At 33.5% G+C, this 20,283-nt stretch overlaps 1 protein-coding gene across 1 annotated transcript; it reads right to left on the reverse strand.

The window, feature by feature from the left end:
• Nucleotides 1–512: 512 nt before the first annotated feature.
• Nucleotides 513–5,491, reverse strand: LOC18422987 (glycerol-3-phosphate 2-O-acyltransferase 6). The gene is made up of 2 exons (XM_006827516.4): nucleotides 4,504–5,491; nucleotides 513–1,788 (listed from the first exon to the last, which is right to left on the reverse strand). Exons 1-2 carry the CDS (start codon nucleotides 5,122–5,124, stop codon nucleotides 913–915), a joined length of 1,497 nt encoding a protein of 498 aa, XP_006827579.1. The 5' UTR covers nucleotides 5,125–5,491; the 3' UTR covers nucleotides 513–912.
• Nucleotides 5,492–20,283: the final 14,792 nt, after the last annotated feature.

Below are 20,283 nucleotides of genomic sequence, written 5' to 3' on the forward strand. Positions count from 1 at the left end.
GACTTGATTTGTTCGTATAAAGTATTTCATTCCCTCCTTTGTTTGGTGCATCCAACCAATGACCTTTGGAGATTAGCTGGGCCATTAATAACCACCACCACCCTGTGAATAACCCATCTTTGGGACCTTGAATGGGATGATCATTCTTTTTCCTTGGTAGGTTACCTAGATCCAGTAACCTTTCTTTTTCTAGAGAAGAGAGAAGGCCTGCTCCCTTTCCTTTTTCTTTTTTCTTTTTATTTTTTATTTTTGAATGTTAAGGGGCACCCCTTTCTTTTGAGAAAGCAAACTCCTTTGCCATTTTGTACATTTATTGTGGGGGACTCTCTTCACATGTTGTATTAAATAATTCTATCAAATAGCATATGTCCAGTGACCCCCCATATCATGGTGAATTTATCTTTTCAAAATGTACAACATAATCTCAAATAATTCTTAGGTTTATCACTAACCTTCAATCAATGCAATAGACCATGATGGCCCAAAAGTTTCCATAGTGAATAGTGATAAGGTTTATATCATATTTACCCTTTATTATCAAATATTTGAAAACATCAATTAGAGAGACCATCATTTCACTGTAATGTAAAGGATACACAAAATCTCTCTTGAATGATTTACTAAGAGATAGAGACCCAAATCTTCCCATTACCAAGGGCTGCTAAAAACAAATTAGCAAAAGAGAGATGCTCCCTTAATGAAAAAGATATCCCTTCAATAGTTCCCTAGTATTTCACCTAAAACCAGATATAACAAACAACCAACACCTTGCACAAGCACAAAGACCCCATCATTTCTCTTTTTATGGATCAAAGAGATCCACCATGTCATCAAACCCAAACCCCACAAACAAAAATTGCAACTCCCACCCTTTCCAGCTTAGAGAGAGAGAGAGAGAGAGAGAGAGAGCTCCTATCCCTTAATCTTCATGCTCTCTACCCTCCCATCGTTTCCCCCAAGCATCATGTACTTATCTTTCCTAGTAAAACTTGTGCACTCAAACCCCAAGGTCCCAGCTAACACCCTTTGAATATAGTTGGCCACTTCAATTGGGCTCTTGCCCCCCTTGCATGTGAGCTCCAATGGCAATTGCTCCAAGAAGGTGATCTCATAAGTGGGCCTAGGGTTCATGAAGAAGAAGTAAGGGTCCAGCAACTTGTACCCCCTCACAGTTGTCCCATGAAACATGCTTTGCTTAGTGTTAATGGCCACTGGCACAATTCTATCACTCAGCTCTGCAAAAAGTGCACTGAACCTTAGCAAAAATGGCTCCCTGCAAGTAGTTCCCTCAGGACAAATTACTAGGTCCCCTTCTTGGAGCAAGGCCTTAATGTTGGCGGCGTCCTTCTCTCGCTCTCGAGTCAGTGCGACCGCTTTGATGGGAGACATGAACTCGGAGAACTTGCTAATGCTGTATGTTACGCAGCTAACCTTGCGTCCTAAGGCCACCGCTGTGACAATTGGGTCGAGCACTGTGCGGTGGTTACAGACTAGAAGAACTCCTGGAGAGCCAGGTGCAGGGGGTGGAGGAGGGATCCCCTTAATGATTAGTTTGATTCCGAGGATGCGATAAGTGTGTTGAACTATGCGTTCAGGGAGGGGCAGGTCGAAATAGACGCGGACGAGAGATAGAGCGAAACCGAGAGGGAGCCAAAGGAAGGTTAGGAGGGCAGCCAGAGGAGTTGGGCGAAGGGCTAGGCGGCCATCGTGTAGGACGGTCGGGCTCAAGAGGGAATCTCGTGGGACAGGACCTGCCTTTGCAATGCCTGGAGGAACCATGTACCCTTCCTGCACAAGGGGAAAACAGAGATGTAACTAACCACAAACAAAAACGAAAATTGTTTCATGCCGCGGGGACAACCACACATTCTACATTTGAGGTCCCCGAGGTATAAAGCATCCATCTTAAAGGCGGATGCAAATACGTGGTCCTTCTAAAAACAATTGAAACTAACAGCCTAAATGTTTTTTTAATAGAATTATTATTTTTAATTTTCAAAATTTATTTCTTTTTTCATATTCATGATCTCCATGTTGGAGATTACATGTCCTTAAAAATTAGCTCAAAAAATCCATCTCAAAAACAGATTTTTTTGGAGGTTACTCATTTCTACATGGACCCGTAGAAACCATGTCCAAACAAAAAAGGCATTCCTAAAATGAAAAGTACACAATGAGACCATGCACATTTGTACAAGGCCACAATCGTCATAGGCTATTAGATATGAAATCCGGGTAGAGCGATGCTATTAATAGTGGATCATCATTATCAAAGCCTTATCAAAACTATTTAGAATCAGCTACATGAATCATGTTCCGTCATTCAGTTCTAGCAAGGACCATACCCTCAATAAAACTATAAGTTCACTTTCTGTCGGGGATATCGGCCATTAGCAGTGCTTAAAGCCTAAAATAAAATTTGTCGCACCGGCCCCTATTTCACATATAATAATTGTGCCTTCTTTGTACCAAAGATAAGTGGCCCCAGTATAAAACCCCCTGCTCTGATTCGATGTTAGAAGAACCAACAATAGCACAGTACAAAGGGAATAGAGCCTGATAACATGATTAAATAATCTTGTACCATGACCAAAAAAAAAGTAGATAAATGCCAAGAACTCACTTCACCATGTGTGGTAAATCAAGGGTCAAAGACAAATATTTGGATTTGGCATGTGATATTGCAAATATCCCCTGCTTAAACATTTTTGTCCTATATCTACATTTTCAGCCCGAAAGTGAAGGAGCGTATCATGGTATTTTTTGAAAAGGTGGAAGTAAAACTATACTTAAGAAATTAAATAAGTAAAATAAAGGCAGATTTTGCTTTCTCAAAAATGACCATAATACCCCTAACCTTTTTTCCTCGTGACCAAATTGCCTTTATTACTATTACAAGATGACTAAATTGCCGTCTGACCATTGTCAGGAGCCATCCCTAAACTGACCGACTCAGTTTTAGCTTTTTTTTTCTTAAAAAAGAAACAAATGCCAGTCAAGAATTTTTTTAAAAAAATACTGTTTTATTTTAAAATTTGAAAAACTTTCAGAAAATAAATTAGGCAGTGCAATAATTAATGAGTACCACAATATAATTTTACTTCTCCAATAGTATAGTGAGAAGGGGCAAACTTTCTATGCTTTTACTTATATGCTTCCCTTTAACGAGTACAACAAAATAATTGTACTTCTCCAATATTGAAAAAGGGACAATGCTTTTCCTACTTCATAAAAACTTATATGCTTCCCTTTATCTACACTTTTTTTTTTTTCCTCTCTTAAAGTTGCAACGGTCAAAATATAAAAAAATATTCTCAATAAAATAAAATAATCAAAATAATTATGAAAGTTTCAAAGTGTATTTTGATCCATATATTTTATCAAAAGATTATTTTTAATATTTGTTTTAAGTGCGCCTCTGTTGAGATGATGGCCCATACTAAATTTCATATTCATATGATTTATAGATAAAAAAGCTAAAAATAAAGAAAATACAGGTGACATTAGGATGTATCCATAGCTGAAGAGGTAAGGTGCACCTTCAAATTTTAACATTATATATTATTTTGATGTAAAATGTTGTTAGGATTATCTTAAAATTTATTTTGATATCTAATTATATAATTTTAAATTTTAAAAATAGTTCGTAGATCTATAAACATATAAAAATCTTGAAAATATATAATATAGATAATATGTTGTAAAATACATTATTTTTAAGACTTAAATCTTTTTATTTTTCATAGGCATACATCTGGACATCGAAAAATACACTATTTCTAAGACTTAAATCTTTTTATTTTTCATAGTTATACATCTGGACATCAAGATGATCAATCAAAGGGTCTTTCAACATTAAAACAACCTTTTTTCAATAGATTTTTGAGGTGCATCTGTAGTTCTAGATTATAAGGTTACATCCTTGTATAAACTTTTTTCAAAATAAAATACTATGCGTACTGGATGAAACGGTGGCCTACTTGATCTAAATTGGACGGCTCGATGGGAGGAAGTAAAGTACAGAACTTTGCCCAAAGTTTAGTTAGTTCAGAGTTCAGACACTAAAACATTCAACACAATGGAAAATAATCTCAAAATTATGGTGAAATTACAAACATAGAAATTTAGCTTTAAAGATGGGCACTAATCACTGTCAGGACTCTTTTCATTCCACTATCAAAAGCAGGAACAAAGTAAAACAGATAAATTGAGTGGGTGAAAATACCTAAAAAAGCAAATTCAAATGCCCTCCAACCAAGAAAAATCCACTAAATCTTTAACACAATTGACAAAATGATTGTTTACCAAAATTGGCACATATTCATTCCATACAACCATGAATTCTCTCTAAAAAAAAACCAGAAACCCAATTTTTTTTTTAATAGACAAAACCCAACTTAAAAACCCAACAAAGGATGAAAATTTGAGAAAAAAGAAACCAGTAGCCAACAAAAGATCCACCAAACCTGCAAAAAATTACCATAGAAGGAAGGAAATCCTCACCTTACAAATGCCCATGAAATCATGATCAGTCTCCCTGTCACCCATCCCCAAATCAGGCAAATTCTCACCACATTCCTCCATTAAAGCCTCCTTCTTGAGCTCTGCAACAAGAACCCCTCTCCCCTTCACAAAACCAGTAGCCCTCCCACTCTTTCCCACCTCAATTTCAGTCCCCAAAACCTTATCAACCCCCAAATACTCCTTCACAAATGGCTCAACCATGACTCTTGGATTTGCAGTCACTATAATTCTATTACCGAAAGCAGATAACACTCTCCAGCTCTCAGGATGAACATCCTCTGCATAAAATTTGGGCAAAACAGCTCTCGAAACCTGCTCTATGCTCTTCAATTTTAGCCCTGCAAAGGCAATGAAGATCATGGTTTGAATCCCAAGTGGTTCAGAGACAAATTTGTAGAGAAAAAGAATGGTGGGCGAAGAGAGAAGAAGGATTAGGCCTCTTAAGAAGCTCCCTGCTTCAATGGCGACGAGCATGAAGTAAGGGAAAGAGTTTCGAGCTATGAGGAGCGTTCCATCGAGGTCGGCCGCCACTGTTTGGGTCTCTCTGTTAATGGAGTTGCAGAGGGTTATGGGCGGGAATTTGGGGCGCTGTGGCGCCATGAGAGAGAAAGTGTGCGTCCGGCCTAATTGTGGCGCAAAGTTTAGAGAGAGAATGGGTCCGTTACTGTTAAATGAGCCCAGAGTTTAGAGAGAGAAAGCATAACGAGAGAGAGAACGGATTCTAGGTAAAACTTAGAGAGAGAAAGCACAAAAAGTTTCAGGAGAATAACTACGATGAGGGAGAAAAAAGATGGGTGTGTAGAGAGAGAGTGGGTGAGTTCGGTCTGTAAGCTCAGAGAGAGGTGGCCATAGATAACTAAATTGACTGAGAGAGAGAGAGAGAGAGATGGCGATAATGTTTAGAGAGATAGCTAGCTTTAGAGAGAGAAAGTGTTTGAGGATGGAAGATAGACTTTAGAGAGAGAGAGAGGCTTGTTCATGTACAGGGGACTTTGCGAGTTAAATAGAGTAAGAAGTGCGATGGATAGGCAAAATATTTTGTTTTTTTTTCTTATTTTTACATTACTCTTAATTATGATGACAATTATGCCCTTTTTTGGCCGGCTCGTGTTGGGCAAATTGACTAAATTACCCTTCTTCTCGATTTTGAACTTGCCAGCTAAGTGCCTCGTACGAACTTATGAATGACCGGAAGGCCAAAAAATTAACTATAATTTTCAAAAATACCCCTTAGTTATTTTTAATGGAGTTTTAACCTCTCGACTTTCTTTGGGCGAAAGACTCCCGAAATTTCGTTTTCTAATTAAGCGAAAGTGATAGGAGGAAGCGAAATTCGGTTGACCCTATCATCCGTAGCTTTGAGGAGCAAATACGGCATTGAAGGGAACAATTCATGATTATCTTCGAAACATTTTTTTTAACCATTCGGGATTTCCTACATCAATCTTAGTTTCTAACTTTATTCTATCAAAAGCTATACCTTCATAGGAAAGAGTTAATTGCTATGCAAAATAACAAGAAAAACAGTAGAAATAGTTCTTGTCATGTTAAAAATCTCTCCAATTCATCATCTCTCGATCTCGACTCTTACGATCGTTCTTTTTTTTTTTTTTAAGAACAATCAATTTTTATTCATATAATAACACCAATGACTTCAACAAATTTTAGCCTCAAGGCCACAATTATAACATCTCAAATCAAAACAAAAGAAACTTACAACCTACAATATACTAACCATTCAAAAATAAGGCTATTATCGTTCGCACCCAGTTTTGCAAGCTTGTCCGCCTCCATAGTACTTTCATGGTAAACATGTTTAAAGCTACATTCCATTTCCATACAACAGTCATTCACTTCACAAATTAAACTATGAAATCTTTACATATATGCAGCTTCTTTCTTTATCCATTTTACAATATTTATAGAATCTCCTTCTGCTTCCATTGGTTTTTGAAAAATTTCACCAATTTAATCGCAGTCACTACACTTGCTGATCCATGATACCTCAACAGAACTTTGCCTTCCCAATCTCTCACAATGCCTCCCGCACCTTTTTCAGCCGTCGCTCCTTCTTTTTCGCTTTTGTTCAAGCTTTACAAGTACTTTCTTTCTCCTTCTTCTTTGCATGTTTCTTGTTTGGGATCTGCAATGCCTGAACAACATCAACACTCTCCTCTATTGAATCAATTGCTTGAACCTGTGTTGCACCAGTCATCTATTGTATTTGGACACGATCTTCCTGCTTTGCAACTTCCTCAGCCGGCATCACACGTAATGGCCTAACATCTATCATAGATTCATCATACTTTGTATTTGAATACTCCCCTTTTTCATACACGACTAGAGGATAAGCATTCCCCACATTCATCATCTCTAAACTTTCCTCATCTACATCAATCTTTATTCTTTGGTCTTGAGGCCAATCTCTTCCATCTGAAACCTTTGGATGTCGGGATTTGAAACATACCGCCCATTTCCAAGATTTTCACTTGTTTATAGATCTACTTGATCGACTCAATTTTTGGAAATAAATTTTGAGTTGTCGCAAGGTTTGACCCCATATTTATATGTTGTGAAGGAATTTGAAAGTGAGTTTTACTTTAATTGTTTGAGGTGGATGCCGTATCCGAACATCACCCTACAAGTAATTTGGCTCCCAAAAGGTGGTTTTCTCATCCTTTATTATGAGTTAGTTGTTAAATAAATTCTATGTTAATCATGTACCTCCTTTTTCATTCTTGAAGATATAAATTATTGAAAAATGGTTCAATGCAGCTACAACCCTATCAAAATAAATAAAGCCTCACCTCAAAGCTCACCAAAAAAACCTCACTAAGGGGTTATTATTGGTGTTGAAAACCTTAGTGAGTCGCCCAGTTTACTTGGTTGGACTCGGAAACCTTAGTGAGTCACCCACGTTCATGACAATTGCCTGATTTCAGCTGATTTCTAGTATTAATAATCTTTTTGTTTGGATGTCTTTGAGAAACTCACCCGAGTTTCTCGTTATGACTCAAGCTTGCGATTCCAAGCGAGTCTTAATGGTTTTTACACTTGTTCTGTTTTTGAAAACTGTATTGATTGGTTGAACCGGTCATCTATTGGTTCCAGCAGACCTACTTGGCGGATTTAAAAAAGAAAATAACTAAAACTAAGTTTTTGACATGTTTGGTCTTGAAATCCATTTTAATCTCAATTTAAATTTAAATTCACTCTAAAATTAGTCATTTGACATTAGAATCTCAGTAAAACCATGATTTTTTAGGGTAGATTTCATCGAGGACATTAACTAGTCCCACGGCTATTTTTAAAAATATTGAACCAGGCGATCTAACCGGTAACCACCCGGTTAGATCAGAACCGGAGGCCAGTTTCGATTTTAGACGGTTTTGGTGATTGGTCGGTATTTTAAAAATAAAAATTTTAAAAAAATGTCTATCAAATCCCAAAAATAAGGAATTTGATTTGTAATATATTTTTTAATATTTTTTATATTATGGTAAATATTAAAATTTATTTTGGTCATTAATACTCACTTTTAAAATCCACTTTTTTTATTAATTTTCAACATCATTTGAATGCGTTTTGTTTTAATCATTCTTTATATGGGTTTCATATTTTAGTAGATTTTTTTTGCATCTTTTTTGTTTTTATCAACAATTTTTTGGTCGTCGGGTACTTGCCCTGTTAGAACGGTTGAATCGACCGGTTTACAAACCTCTTTTGGTCCCATGTCCAGTTAACCGTTCTGGTTCGATTTTGCCAACACTGAATAAGATTGACCAAATTAGCAATTTTTATAAAAAGAAAAGAAAAAAGAAAAAGAGACTAGAGAAACAATGGGAAAGAAAATATGTATATAATAGGGAAATTTTCATATAGACCCGTAATTCCTCATATTATTTCATGGTAGACCTTTTTTTTGTTTTTTTTTGAAGTAACATTAAGAAGCCCATAAAAATTTCACCATACCCCCTCATCACTTATTTCCCTCTTTTTAACTTTTGACAATAAAAATTAGCCCCCAACAAATCTTTTTATACCATTTCAACTCACAAATGTTTTAACCGTCTATTTCTCTTTCCACCCATTAAAAACGTTTTTGAGTTAAAATAGTATAAAAAGATTTGTTGGGGCTAATTTTTGTAGTAAAAAAGTCAATAAAATAAGGAAATAAGAGATGAGGGGTACAGTGAAATTCTTAAAGATTTCCTTATGCTGCTTGAAAGAAAACAGAATGAAGGTCTACCATGAAATAAGATGAAGAATTAGGGGCCTATACGAAATTTTCCTTATATAATAACAAATATTATAAACCAAATATGTGATTTTAGATAAGAGGAAATCAAATCAAAAATCAAAAGACAAAATGATCATATAGATTATTGGTTTTGATTCAAAAAACTTCATTAGGGGTTTAGGTCAATGTGTTAGGAATATTTTGGGATGTTTTTTAAATAAATTTGGTGAAGAAATGAGAGAGAAACTGTAAATTTTTTATTTCAAGTTAAAAAAATCTCAAAATTGGGTCAATTTGCTTTTTAAATAGGCATAAGTTAGATACCAACATACTTAATCAAATTTTAGACGATGCAGTTGAGAAATCAGTGAGAGTTTGCAAGAATGACAAATTAGGTTTCAGGACTAATAAATGATGACACTTTTTTGAGAAAATCCTACCCGAGTATAAAATTTTAATCAAAATAATGATTTTCTAGGGCCAAGATAGATAGATACGAGTTCAAAGCGATCAAAATGCAGCTTAGATATGAATTCCCAGTCAAAAAAAATAAAAAATTAAAACTTTTTCTTGTAACCCTTTTTCACATCAGAAGGGGTGTACTAGACGATTTGCTTGAGTTCAATAGAGAACTACCCTGGTATTCCTCGAGTTCCGAGGCGACTTAAGCGATTCTGAGTTAATTGTCGAAAATTATATCTTATTATTGTATGTGGCATGTCAACAACATTGTCAAAGCCATTTTTTAATTGATTTGGGTCAGCTACACGAACTCTGATATGTTATTCTGCTTTATTAAAAGTCATACCTTTAACGAAGCCAAAAAAGCCCCCATATATTTCCTTACTACTTTTAACCATATCCTTTTGGATCTACCCCTTGTTATTTTTATACCTTCCACTTGAATGAACTTGCACCTCCTAACAAGTACTGTACTGAGTGAGTGACATGTCAATAATATAGTGCATTTTAGTCTCAAAGGACATTTAAACTCAGCAATACTTTATAGTATCTCATATGCTCCCTCTTTTTCTACTTTTTAGTTTAAAACCTAGAGTTCGCCGAGGCCTAAATCGCTCGACTAAAATCAAATGCGATAAAAGCCCTCAATAAATTGAAAAAAATAAGAAAAATTTTAAAAATAAAAAATATTTTAAAAGTAAGATAAAATAAAAAAACAACCTTAAGGAGTACAAATAAGCTTAAAAAATTCTTGAAAATTGGATTTCATAAAGGAAGATTTCTAGATGAAGATATTTTATAAAATATTAAAAAAAAGAGAGAGAAAATACAAAAATGGGGATTTATGGCAAAACTCATCAATTTTAGCCGAAATTATATAAACCACACCCAAAAAAAATTTATAGACCGATCCCACATTTTACAATTTTTTAAAATTTTTCAAATTTTGTTAATATCCCCGAGTTGTACATACAACTCAGAGAAACTCAGCCTCGCCCTATGATGAGGCCAAGTTATATGGTCGAGTCCCGGCACACTGATTTTAATAGCCATTAACTAAAACTCTTTCTAATTTCCAACTAATGTGTTTGAAATGCTTGTTTTTAACTGTTGGGTTGGACGGTCTAACCTTTTTTTTATCATTCAAAAAATTAAAATATTTCAAATAAACTACATATTTTTACTTTCAATTTTAGATCATCATCATCCAAGCCTTATCCCAATTATCTGGGTTCCTTCCATTTAGATGTTAAAATAAATTTATCCAATTATGTCACTTACTAGAGGAAATTCCTTTATGAATTTTTAACATTGCGAGGTTGCGAAATGTTAATCACTAAAGTGAGGGTTCTCTCTCTTTCTCTTGAACTTCAATTTGTCTGTGGTGATGCACATTCTAAACAATATATGAGCTCCAACTACTGCAAAGGAATGTAGTCCGATAGAGGGATAAACTCTCTCTCTCTTTCAATGGAATCGAATTTATCATTGATAGAGAAAGAGAGAATTGAATATCTTTTGAAGAATTTGATATTATTTAAGAATCAGCCTCAAAGAACATAATATTTCTAGGCATGTTCACTCTATTCTAACCTTTTCCTTAAAGATGAGAGAGAGAGAGAAAGAAAGGGTAATTATGGGTATCCTGATTGCTTTGGAGGCATCAAATTAAAGAAAGAGGAGAGAAAACAAGAAACAACAAAACCATTTGAATGCCATATAGTGGAATCCAGTCCTACTGGTTTAACCTAAAGATGGGCCCAAGGGGGGCCATAAAGCTAAAATCTAAGTAACCTGAGGGCATTTTAGTAACTTTTCTTTTAGTTTGGTTGAAGCAGGGGTGTTTTGGTAATTATGCTAAAAAATTTAAGGGTATGGTTGAGTGTCGGGCTTCATTTGTTTTGAGATCCACCATTTTTCCTGGGTTGGTGTGGGGCGTTGGATGATAGGAGTGTGGGTGGTTGGGAATAATGGGATTTATTCAATGCCCCTTTCCAAATTTACAGTAAGGCTCCCATGCATTTTTTTCATCCCAAAAATGCCCCTCTATTTTTTTTTAATGACCAAAATACCTTTTACCCCCTCCTTTTTCTTTATAGGAAATCCCTATTAGTCCAATTCCTTTTCACATGTGCCAGCGGATTCATGTGAGCAAAATGCGTGCTTTAGGATTGCATAACAAAAACCCAAACTTCTTGGGCCCAAGAACTCTAAGAGCTTTTATATTAGGGTGTGGTTTGTTTAGGGCCGAGGCTCTAAACAATCAATGTAAAGCTGCCCATGCATCTTGACATCAAGATGATCAATTTGAAGATTTTTTAGCATCAAAACAACCTCTTCTAGTGAGTTTTGAGAGCCTTACTTTGATTGTTTAGAGCCTTGCATTTATGTAAATTTTTTTTTTTATATTATCAAAAGAAACTGGAAAAACTACATTCTCCCGCTGGAGCAAAATGTGCCTTTGCTACTTCAGGCAAAACCCTAGCTTGGAGCATGTATGGTACCTTAAAATTTTGAGGAAGTGACCTACTCACCTTTTTGGAGCCAAGCAAAAGTAATAATAACAAAAGAACATGTATTATGCTCCTACAGTAGCATTATCAATTTCTACTCCCTCAGGCAAAGGATTTACCGGGGAGATTTTCTAAATATAAAGATTTAGGAACAACTTAAGAATAACTAGATGATTATTCTCAAAAAGAGAAATTTCGGAATTTAAGTTTTTTAATACTTCGATTTCGAGACATTTTTTTTTCAAGTTAATAGAGGGTACAATTAAGAAATCGTTCTTATTAAGGTCAATCTATGGGTTGAAGAGCCTCAAAATTTGGGGTCCTAAAACTAATTCTAGATGGGATTTTACCCTTGGGAGCGAATAGATATTATACTCCTGCAAGAGTATGATATCTTTTGGCTAATAACAATATACACTGGGAACAACACGGTTAAATCATGCATTTCTTTCTCTCTCTTTTTTCCTTTTCTCTTTTTCTCTTTGACTTTTCATTTTCTCTTTTTCTTTTTGACAATGTAGATGATTAAATCATGTCCTAAGATTCCATACAACCATCCAATTTTTTACCATCACATTTAAGTGTCTAGGTACTCAAAATTTTATATATTTTTTAATGTACTCTACTAGTGATTTCAAAGTGGATCCCAAAATTTTAAGTCGAAAAAATCCTATTAAAGAGATGGAGTAAATAACAATTTTGCTCATTCGGAGAACCCATAACATGCACTAAAAACAAAATAACTATATAGTGGAAAATAAAAGGGAACAGATCATTAAGTTTGACACTTTAAAATGTAGAATTCATCTCTAAAATCCTTATAAAAACATTATTATGATGTTGGAAAAACATTTAATTAATCATCTCGACATTGAGATGTATAGATATGGAAAGGAAAGAGAATTCAAGTCCTAAAGATAATACATCTTGTAACACGTTAACTGGATAGTCCATTATCAATACTTTCTTACATTTATAGATCTACTCTATTTGAACTATTTTTAGAGTTTAAAATTTTATAATTAAAGACAAAAAATTGCACCATCCTTAGAATTTTCGACCCCAAAATTACATCTCATGACAAAGCTCAGAGGTACGGTGTGGTTTCTATACAGTTGCAACTTTAAACAATCCAATTAAGACAAACATTTTTAGGATTATTTGAAAATCTATTTTTATCTCTAATTATAAAATTTTAAACTCTAAACAATGTTAAAATCAAGTAAATCTATAAACATATGGAAATCTTGAAAATGGACGGTCTAGATAATGTGTTGCAAGATGCACTATTTTTGCGACTTAAAATCTTTTTTTTATATATATATTCATATATCTGGATGTCGAGATGATTAATTAGAGGGTTTTTCAACATTAAAACAGCATTTTCCGGTTGATTTTTGAGACGCATATATAATTCTACATTTTAAGGTTGCAACATTGTATAAATTTTTCCAAAAGAGAAAGACTTTGAAATAAGCAAACACTAAAAGGTCAAAGATAAGATAAATGTACCAAAAATGGGAAAGGATTTGTTTCTCAAGGTGCCCTCTTCAATCTGGACCATCCAGCTACCCACAATAACAAATCTGCACCATCCATTTAACGTATCGCCTCTTTATAGTAATGAGGACGTATATGATTGATGGTGTGCGTGACTAAATTGTACATTTGGTCCTAGAGGCAAGGAACCTGGTCAAGGGATTCTATGACCTGAAAATTTTGTATCATGTTGGTTTATCTTTTTGTGCAATTCTAAGAAGAGGTAAGGAATTTGATCTTAAAAACCTAAATCAGAACATTTATCAAATGTAGATTCTAGAGACAATTCTAAATTGGGAATTTACACAGCAATTTTTCGAGCTCCAAATCATTCTTTTAAATGGTATTTTAATTATAATGCCGTTTAATTTTGGTAAAAATATGTCATAATTCTTCATAGCTTTCAAATGAGAAATTTGATAGTTTGGGGGATGTCATAAAATTCTTTTTTTTTCTTTTAAGACTTTCAGCCCAATGAATGAGATACCCCTAGTCGCCCATTTCACATCTAACTGTCAAAGTTGAATATGACCCCCTTGTACCAAAGGTAAATAGTCTTAATATATTTATTTTCCTTTTCAAACTGATCTTATGAAATGAATAAATATAAATTCAAATAACGATAACTTCAAACGTATCCATAGGTGATTTAGAACAAGACCAAATGTACAATTTGGTCGCAAGGGATGATCGAATAATTATCAAGGACAACGTTGTTAGAGATTATATGGTCACATTAGCTAATAGTTTGGGATTTTAAGTTATTAACACAGATTTGATCAGGCCAAGTCTAAAAAAACACAAGTTATTTATTCGGTTTTCTTTTTTATTTATGATGGCATTGATTTTTGGCTGATTTACAACTTGATGTTAGGTTGGTATGTTCTCAAAGTGGTTGATGAAACCCCAACCACATATTGAAACTACATCTCTGTTGCTTGCTTACTCCACCACTTTGAACTCTAGAAGGAACATTGAGGAAGGTAGTTAGGGTGGTAATGGTGGGCTACCTTCTTAAAAGTTTGGGGGAAACTACATATTTGATATTATAATCTTTAAAATTTTAATGAATTCATAGAATCAAAATAGTTAGTTATAATAGTATTAGTCAATAGATGAATAATATTATATACTCAATAGGAAGTTGTAATAATTGCAAAATTTCATCATTTGATTCATAAACTTATATAAATGTCATATCAAATCTATTGCATATTAAACAATAATTTATTATATTTTTAATAATTAACTAATAATACGATATAGCTATTATCATTTTAATAATGGGAAAGGTTTCTAGATTTCCCCCTATTGTATAGAAGTTCTATACTTCCCCCCATCCCACCATCCAATTTAGATCAAATAAGTCATTGACTGTTTGATCTAGATCTGACGCCTCATAGTGTTATATTTTTAATTTTTATTCTACAAATTATATGAATATGAAATTTGGTATGTGTCATCATCTCAATAGGGGCACCTAAAAACAATATAAAAAAGTTTTTTAATAAAATAAAATGGCCAAAATACCTATGAAACTTTTAAGGGATTTTGGTTATTTTATTTCATCGACAATATTGTTTTTTTATTTTTGAAGGTGCAAGTGTAAGAAAGGAGTAGATGCCCAAGACAATACATAGGCGTGACATTATAATTGGATCCACCTCAGTCATTCATTCAGATCTGTCGGCCATATAAGGGGAAGTATATAATTACTATACATTAAGGGGAAGTATAAAAAGTTGCCCTTTAATAATAGAGTTATACTAAATAAACAAAATCATAATTTGGATAGATATTTTTAAGTAATATGGTTAACTATAATATTAACAATATTATTTAATATTTTTATTATTAAATTTGTATAGTATAAGAAAATAACATCCAATAAAGGTAAGTAATTTTTATATTAAGAACATAATTAATATGTGTATGTATTAATTAAAAACTTAATATACATGCATATGGGAGAAGAAGAGATTATTAGATGAGGGAAAGAGGAAAAACATGTAGTGGAGATAGACATGAGAGATACCGTAGGAGGAGAGAATGTGGGGGAGAGCTTTAATTGATTGTAAATACAGAGAAAGACAGATGTGGAAAGTTGGGGACCATATAATGCAAGTGAATAATAGTGGATAATTGAGATAACATTAAGAGTAGTTAATGTGAGAGAGCGATTGAGATTGAGTGATAGTTATTAATAAAATAGAGTTGGAAACAATATTAAAAAATATAGGAACTTATATGATTGTCATTATTAAATGTATTACACTTTAGGCAACAATTGATTAAACATTTAAAATTTAACTAATATTACTATGTAATTATCATCATTTTGATAAAAATCATAATAAATAAAAATAATAATTTGGTTATATATTTTTTAGGAAAAATATCTCATTATCTCATATTTTTTACTTCTATATCTCATGAGACCCAATGATTGAAAATATTACCTGTAAGAAAAAAGCCTCCATCTTTTTTATCTTACAACCCATGAACCCCTTCGACCATGAATTTTTTACCCAAAGAAATACTAAAATGACACCCTCTCTAAATTTTTTTCTTTTCCATTAACATTCTCTCGCTCAAATCACCGTCTCTCTCTCAACTTCATCTCTCTCTAAAACCCAAAGTCCAAAGAAGTTCCCCTGTCTCTCTCCTCCCTCTAAAAATTATCTCCCCTTTTATACATCGACTCTCATTGCAAAGAAATATCAAAGTGTGAGACTGGCCGTACCAGTTTGGCATAATTTTCTTTGAAGAGAGGAGAATTTTTAGAGAGAGGAGAGAGAAATGATGTAGAGAGGGAACTTCTCTGTAAATTTAGATTTTTGAGAGAGAGAGATGGTGATTTAAAAAGAGAAAACTTTAATGGAAAAGAAAAAAATTTGGAGAGATAGTCATTTTAGCATTTTTTTGGGTAAAAAATTCATGATCAAAAGGGTCGGGGGGTTGTAAGATAAAAAAGGTGAAGATCTTTTCCTTGCAAGTAATATTTTCAATTTTTGAGTCTCAGATATAGTAGTCAAAAATAAAAGATAAAGAGATATTTTCCCTATTTTTTAATTATATAATAAATTATGACATTATCTACATTATTTAATATTTTTATTATTAAATTTTTATACTATAAAAATTAACTTTCAATAAGGTAAGTAGCTTTTATTGCAAGAATACAATTAATACATATATTATATTAATTAAGAACTTAATATTCATGCATATGAGAGAAGAAGATATTAGTGGGAGTGGAGATAGGTCCTGAGGACTAAGGTTTTGTGTTGATAAAGATGATTAACCGCTGTAGGTGAATAAGTGATGATTTTCTTATAATGGAAAATTTGAGATTTTATTTGGGTTTAAGTTCAATTAATGAATGGAAGAGTCAATGGTATTCATAGAGTCTAAACCATGCGCTACATGGCATTGTAAAACTGATATTTGCATAAATTAAGGAACTGAGAGGCATGAGTAGTAATTAAAATTATAAATAGATGTAAATATTATATCAAAAATTATACCACAGCAATGACGTAAGTTACGATTACTGAAAAAAATGATTTAATAATGAATTTTAAAAAAAAATAAAAAAATCTAACAATAAAGATCAAGACATAGCCATCAATTTCAAAAAAATAAAAAAACAAAGAAGAGATGTACCTGATTTGATGTATTAATAACAACTGATGCTACGGAAGGAGAAAAGAATATCAAGGCAAGAGAGAGAAAGAAGAGAAAGAATACTTAAGGGAGACACCTTAAACTTTCATTTTATTCCCTAGTATTATTTTTGGTATTAAAGTTTGATTTATGGGATTTCGAAGTCTTTATCTATCTTATCTTCAAGGATTGGTATCCTAGAAAAGAGGAATGAATTATAACAAACAAAACTCCCTATGTTTGGTTGGAGTACATTAAAATTAGTACTTTCTCTCTATGTGGCATGAAGTTTGGGATTGTCCCATCCACTTATCCTTCTCTCTTGTAGTTAAGGATTGCATTAAATTTAAGAGGTTTTATTTCACTCTCTTTTCTCTCTATATATTAAATTTAGGAGTTTCTTGTCTCTCTATAGGATTAAATTTGGGGATTTATCTCCATGTATCTCTCTATTTCTCTTTCTCTATCCCCAAAGTTGACACCTCTCTCTCTCTTTCCCTTTCCCACTCATGATTTTTAGGAGCCTTTCTTTCTTATGTCCTGGTTGAAAAGCACTTCCTACAATCTCTCTACAAATTCTATGAATCATGAACTCGATCTTCCAAATTAGAAAATGTAGATCTCTGTGTCTATCACTTGGGCCAGGATTCAAGATCCTTCTATTTCCGGGCACAAGCTATAATTTTTTCAAGAAAATATTTGCCTTTTACTAATGAAAATCAGTATGCATAGAAATTTTCAAGTAAATTTGCCCTCGAAATACATAGAAACAAAAGATCAAATACTTATCTTTCATATACAAATACATAAGTATAGCAAGATTTAGAGCACCAAAGTACCCTTTCATTAAAGTGAGAAATAGATAAAAGAGATTTAACTAGTGAAAAACTTTTTTTTTTTTTTTAATAACCATGCTTAAAAGTGTGGACCAAAAATAATTTATAGAGAAAGAAATGGGTCGTTTCAATTTTCACAACTTAACAATACGTACTAGTGCACGTCTAGAGAAAGCCCAAATTGCTTGGACTTCTCAAGTACATGTTTGGAGGGCACTTCCAGTCAAAAGTTTGAACTCCTACTGCTTCTTGAGGTTTGAACTTAGTTATAGTGGCAGTTGTTTTGTTACCCCATTACCAAGGTTCAAGGTTCTGATAAGACTAGAAGAGGTAGAGGTTATTACCATTATACTAATAACAGCCAATTATACTAACAACAACCATTAATAAGTAAATTTTCATACTGTACAAGGGGTGTTGTTATATAAACACAGTATAATAATGGATATATCAGGAGCAATTTAGTTAATTAATTAAGGAAAAATTTTGTATAGAGCCGAGGCTCTATAAAATCAAATTAAAGCCCACCTCAAAAATTTTACTAGAAGAGGTTGTTTTGATGCCCAAATATCGATTATTTTGAGATACATGGACATGAGAAAAAAATAGATTTCAAGTTTTGAAAAATAGTGCATCTTGTGACGCATTTTTGGATTGTCAATTTTCAAGATTTTCATGTTTTCATAGATCAGCTTGATCTACACTATTTTTTAAACTTTAAATTTTATAATTAAAAATGAAAATATATTTTAACGCTGTCACAGAGATTTTCTGTATTGAAACCACATTTCTGGACACTATTTGAAGGTGCGCTTTATTTTGATTGTTTAGAGACTCGGCTCTATACAACCGCACCCATTAATAAATTGCTTAGTGATAAGTTTAGTTAATTATTAAATTGCTAAATGAGTTTTGAATTGATAATGGGCTTTATAAGGGATATAATGTGAGTTTTCTTAAATGACATATTGTTTAAACTTATTCTTGAATTTGAATGTATTTATAAAATATATAATATATAATTTTTAGAAGTCTAGAGTGTAGGAGATTAGCAATATGTACTAGAGAGTTGACATTTGAATTTGTGCAGAGCAAGAAGGCGATAACTTCCTAGATAAGAGTGTGAAATCCAAACATACAAATGAGGCACGCGTATTTGGAATATGTGTTTCTAGAGCATTCTTTGCATAATTTATGCAATATCTTTGAGTGCATATTAAGAGTGAGAGAGAGAAAAGGCCCATTATAATGGTATAGAGAGAGTCTAGAATGATCCCTAATTGTGTATATATACAAGTACTTTATTTTGGGACTTGAGAAGTGAAAATGGAGCTTATAGTGTGCATTTTATTGTCCTAAATTGAAATTTACATAAAGTTTTAAACTAAAGGTTTCTTCCATTTTCCTTCCAACAAGTAGTATCAGGGCGCAGAGCTCAGTAATTGTTCTCTTGATTCAACCACAATCCCCTTCTCAAACAACTATGTAAATTGGTGTATTTAAATGAAAGCATTGTTGGGGTCTCAAGATGATTAGAATGTAACTAAAAACCGGTATGTAGGATTGACAACCCCTCAAGAAGAAGCTGTTATTAGTAGTTTTTGTTTGGAAAGTACTTATATGTATTTCAAAACAACACTATAGTATATTATTATTTCCTAAAATTGCTTTGACTAAGGTTTGATTGTTCTTTCCTAAATTGTTTTATAGAGAGAGAAAGATGTGGGTTTGAGTTTCACATTGAAGAAGAGAGAGTTTGTTGAGCCATATTTAAAAGTACACATTTCTTTGGAATATACTCTAAGTACAAAGAAGAGAAAAGTTAATATGCAGAGCATGCGGTGCAAGGGCGTTGATGAATGTGGGACATCCAACGGGGTCATATAGCCATTAAAGAGTGTCAGTCATGTAGCCATTGAAAGAGTGTTAAGACATCCAACGAGCACCTAGCCGTTGATGCATGTAACTCATGTAATTGTTGAGTTCAAAGAGTGTCGGTTATGATGTAGCCATTGAAAGAGTGTTGGGACATCCAACGACCATCTAGCCGTTGATGCATGTAACTCTTGTAATTGTTGGGGTGTATGTAAATCCATGTAACTTGTAACTGTTGGGTGATGCATGTAACCACCACAACACTACTATGATGCATGTAACCACCACAATACTACTAATGAGCATGTGGGTTGGGTGATGCATGTAACTACCACAACACTAATAAGCATGTTGGGTGATGCATGTAACCACCACAACACTACTAATGAGCATGTTGGTTGAGTGATGCATGTAACTACCACAACACTAATAAGCATGTTGGGTGATGCATGTAACCACCACAACACTACTAATGAGCATGTTGTGAGCCATCTCTTGGTGCTCTATAACAAGGGCCCTCCTACTAATATGAAAAATAGCTTTTTGACAAACTAAGAACAATTTTTTAGCCTCTTGCCTCTCTCAAGAGACTATTCTCTGCAATTCCAACACGGAAACCATTGGGCTA

This window comes from Amborella trichopoda, chromosome 7 (assembly GCF_054954075.1).
Source record: "Amborella trichopoda isolate Santa Cruz 75 chromosome 7, AtrichopodaSantaCruz75HAP2 v2.0, whole genome shotgun sequence".
Lineage (NCBI taxonomy): Eukaryota > Viridiplantae > Streptophyta > Magnoliopsida > Amborellales > Amborellaceae > Amborella > Amborella trichopoda.

Coding starts and splice junctions, on each gene's coding strand:
- LOC18422987 (XM_006827516.4), bottom strand. CDS start 5,124: ATGGCGCCACAGCGCCCCAAATTCCCGCCCATAACCCTCTGCAACTCC. Junction 1,789..4,503: donor ATTTCATGGGCATTTGTAAG/GTGAGGATTTCC, acceptor CCCCTTGTGCAG/GAAGGGTACATGGTTCCTCC.